The 4444-nt window shown below is 47.1% G+C and overlaps 1 protein-coding gene across 3 annotated transcripts in view; it reads right to left on the reverse strand.

Annotated features, from left to right (window-relative positions):
• The window catches only part of LOC122552291 (syntaxin-6-like), a 19372-nt gene extending 17733 nt beyond the window's left edge, over window positions 1–1639 (reverse strand). For 2 of the 3 annotated variants that reach the window (XM_043695005.1, XM_043695002.1), the window contains exon 1: window positions 1285–1638. In XM_043695005.1, the coding sequence (XP_043550940.1) occupies window positions 1285–1361 (77 nt within the window). In that variant the 5' untranslated portion in view covers window positions 1362–1638. Of the gene's footprint in view, window positions 1–1284 lie in introns of all 3 variants that reach the window. The other variant, XM_043695001.1, reaches the window with a different exon arrangement.
• Window positions 1640–4444: the final 2805 nt, after the last annotated feature.

Raw genomic sequence — 4444 nt, forward strand, 5'->3', positions numbered from 1 at the left:
CCCGCCCCTCCCACCTTCCGACCACTAAGGCAGCCCGCCCCTACCCACCTTCCGGTTCTCGGTCCACCCCATGCCCCTTCCAGTTCTCGGTCCGCCCTGACACACCTTTCGACCACCTCTAGGACAGCCCGCCCTGGTACCCGCCCAGGGTGACAGCAGTCAGGACAGCCTACCCACCTTCCGGCTTGTGTGGGGTGTGTACATTCTCCCCGTGTCTGTGTGGGGTGTGGATTGGCCGAGCTAAATTGCCCATAATGCACAGTGATGTGTAGGTTAGGTGCATTAGACAGGGGACACGTAGAGTAACAGGGAATGGATCTGGGTGGGTTATTCTTCGGAGGGTCGGTATGGACTTGTTGGGCCGAAGGGCACGTTTCACACTGTCGGGATTCTCTGATTTTATAACCATGATTCACACCCACAACTGGCTGGGAGGCAGGAGAACACCTGGATTCTGACGATTTTTGTCCCTGGACTGGTCAAGGAGAGAGTCTTCTCGAGATATCATGAGGTTCCACAGACAGAGTTACACTCTAGTGCTGACACAGGCAATGAGACTATTTGATTGAAATATTTATAACCATGAAGGCATTGATAAAGTAAATAAACGGAATCTGTTTGCAATTGTCACTGAACAAATTAAAACAATTTGCAAAAGAAGCAGAGACTGAGGGCAGTCAGGATTTACAGCACACTGCCCAATGGGATACATGCTTCCCAATGGAAATGGACACAATATTTTACATGTGGAGGGTGATGGTCAGGACTGGGTTTTCCAGGGAGCCTGTGCCGACTCCAATGGGCCGAACGGTCTCCGTCTGTGCTGCAATTTTCTGCCCCTTCTGAGGTGTTTTGGGATCCGGAGGACGCGGATAGTGACAGAGACAGAGATACAACTCCATCTGCTCCACCTCCTGGGGATTCCCCTGACAGCACCCAATGGGACTTCCTCCAAATTCCTGTCCCCTCACAGGCTGAGGCTTGTCTCGCGTGTGGGGAGTTCAATCAATTCTGTTCGAGAACCCCACCCTGGGGGGTCGTCCAGTTTCCCCTTTGAACCTAGCGCCTGGCAGTACCCTGTCCTATCCAGCCCAGTTTGTAGGGCAAGGGGTCAGCTCCGGGGGAAGGGGAGTGTGAACAGGTGAGAGTGAACACGCTCAGAAAGTTTCTACAAAACTCAGCAGGAAAGAGGGGCGGCGACGGTAGTAGCAAGTCCTAGCCAACCCCTCTTCCTCCAGGGACTGAGAAACACAAGCTCCCAATGAGACAAGGCTCCGCACTCACCCTCTCACCAACACAAACGGGTCCTCCAGTGTCATCTTTGTCCCAGCTCCAGAACCATCGGGGCTGGTCTCCCTCATCACATGATGAGGAACTCGACTTCAACACAAAACAAGATCAGCTGCAACAACACACGTGCAAAAAAAACCCAACTCCTCAGCAAGGAACAGCTCCAGCCAGTGGTGCTGGTGGGCTGTAGCTGTAATTCCTGACTGCTTTGTAGATGTACAGAAGCAGAAGTTACATTGAAAATGCAGCGAGTGATGAAGAAGGTAAACTTGATGAGTAGAAACGTAGGGACAAACTACAACAAGCAACTGCGGCTGGTGGAAATCTGGAATAAACAACACTGGACCCAAAGTGTTAACCCTGCTCTCTCTCTCTCTCTCCCCACAGATGCTGCTAGACCTGCTGAGCTTCTCCAGCAATTCCTGATTTTTCAGTATCTTTAGATTACATTAGATTCCCTACAGTGTGGAAACAGGCCCTTCAGCCCAGCAAATCCACACCGACCCTCCAAAGAGTAACCCACCCAGACCCATTTCCCCTCTGACTAGTGCACCTAACACAATGGGCAATTTTGCACGGCCAATTCACCCTAACCTGCACATCTTTGGACTGTGGGAGGAAACCGGAGCACCTGGAGGAAACCCACGCAGACACGGGGAGAATGTGCAAACTCCACACAGTCACCCAAGGTTGGAATTGAACCTGGGACCTTGGTGCTGTTCTTTGGCGTTTTGTTGGATGTGGAGAAACTCAGCAGGTCTTTGAAGATGGAAATAGAGTTAACGTTGTGAATACAATGCTCCTTCTCAGAACAAATAGCTAGGAAAGGTAATCTGATCTTAAGGGAAGAGGAGAAACAGAAATATTGTGCTGTTGTTATACAGGATTCAGTGTGCAGATTTGTTCAACTAATAAATTCTCATTCATATATGAGAAGCAGTTTCAATTCTGAGAAAAGGGCACTGGACTCGAAACATTAACTCTGCGTTCTCTCCACAGATGCTGGCAGACCTGCTGAGTTTCTCCAGTAATTAGTGTTTGTTGTTGTGGTTCTGTTCACCGAGCTGGGAATTTGTGTTCAGATGTTTCGTCCCCTATCTAGGTGACATTCTCGGTGCTTGGGAGCCTCCTGTGAAGTGCTTCTGTGATGTTGCCTCTGGCATTTATAGTGGTTTGTCTCTGCCGCTTCCGGTTGTCAGTTCCAGCTGTCCGTTGCAGTGGCCGGTATATTGGGTCCAGGTCGATGTGCTTGTTGATTGAATCTGTGGATGAGTACCATGCCTCTAGGAATTCCCTGGCTGTTCTCTGTCTGGCTTGTCCTATTATAGTAGTGTTGTCCCAGTCGAACTCATGTTGCTTGTCATCCGCATGTGTGGCTACTAAGGATAGCTGGTCGTGTCGTTTCGTGGGTAGTTGGTGTTCATGGATACGGATTGTTAGCTGTCTTCCTGTTTGTCCTATGTAGTGTTTGTGCAGTCCTTGCATGGGATTTTGTACATGCTGGGTATCGGGTCCTTTGTCCTGGTGAGTTGTCTGAGAGTGGCTGTTGGTTTGTGTGCTGTTATGAGTCCTAGTGGTCATAGTAGTCTGGCTGTCAGTTCAGAAATGTTTTTGATGTATGGTAGTGTGGCTAGTCCTTTGGGTTGTGGTATATCCTCATTCCGTTGTCTTTCCCTTAGGTATCTGTTGATGAAATTGGAGGGTATCCATTTTTAGTGAATACATTGTAGAGGTGTTCTGCCAGAGAGCAGGAGAATTGTTTTTGCAGAGGGTCATGGCTCTTTGGAACTCACTCCCCAGAACGTGGTGCAGACCAAGATATTGAATACTTTATGGCAGAGAAAGAGAACTTTTGACAGCCTTATCAGTCAAGAATCTATGGAGGGTAGACAGGGTTGTGGGGAGTTCAGGGCATAGTCACAGTGGCCACGATCTTATTGAGTGGCCTGTCCCAGTTCCTTTTTTGCATGTTCATATATATTTAGCATTTATTTCCCAACCAACTGGGCACATGATCATTCTCCCACTGGTGTTTGTGGGAGCTTGCTGCGTGGATTACTGTTCCCTACACCACAATGGTGGCTCCCATTAAACAACCTCATTGGTTGTGAAGCACTTTGGGATGATCAGAGGTTAGGAACTGCACTATAGGAGTACAAACGTTCTTATCCAACTGAGAAGGAGTGATATATTTAAAGGATTTATATTGGATTAAAGAGCTTGGCTTAACTCAGCTCCTGCTATACTATCAGTTGTATCCTCAGTGATTGCAGGGATTTTTGTCTTCAGCGTTTGACCCTCAAATCCACACTTCATGGTATCTAGAGGATTTATTGCCATCAATCCCAAAGTTAAAATCAGTCATATAAATGTAGAGCACAGAAACCTACTCTCTCTGTTTATTTGGTTAATCCACTTTTGGAGTAATGTGTTCAATTCTGGTCTCCCTGCTATAGAAAACTTGAAAGGGTGCAGAAAAGATTTACAAGGATGTTGCCAGGGTTGGATGGTTTGAGCTATAGGGAGAGGCTGAGGCTATTTTCCCTGGAGCATCAGAGGCTGAGGATTACCTTTATAGAAGTTTATAAAATCATGAGGGGTGTGGATTGAATAAATATACAAGGTCTTTTTCACCAGGGTAGGGGAATCCAAAACTAGAGGGCGTAGGTTTAAGGTGAGAGGGGAAAGATATAAAAGGGACCTGAGGGGCAACTTTTTCATGCAGAGGGTGGTGCATGTATGGAATGAGCTGCCAGAGGAAGTGGAATTTAAATGGCATCTAGATGGGTACATGAATAGGAGGGTTTAGAAGGATATACGCCAAATGCTGGCAGAAGGGACTAGATTAATTTAGGATATCTGGTAGGCATGAATGAGTTGGACTGTATGGTCAGTTTCTGTGCTGTACATCTCTATGGCTCTAAATACTAAAATGATGGTTTAATATCTCAGATATTAACATTTCGGTGACTATGCCCTCAGCTTCCTATTCCTTAAATTCTTGAACTTCTAAACTTCTGTTGCTTCATTCGAGACAGCTCAGGGGAGACAGTGATCATATCAATGGACCAATGATCTGGTGTCACAGGCCAATGTTCTAGGGACCTTTCTTTTCCAAACACCCTGTTAAGAGATGTTATCAGACAGCTCTATT

Source organism: Chiloscyllium plagiosum, chromosome 8 (genome assembly GCF_004010195.1).
Source record: "Chiloscyllium plagiosum isolate BGI_BamShark_2017 chromosome 8, ASM401019v2, whole genome shotgun sequence".
NCBI lineage: Eukaryota > Metazoa > Chordata > Chondrichthyes > Orectolobiformes > Hemiscylliidae > Chiloscyllium > Chiloscyllium plagiosum.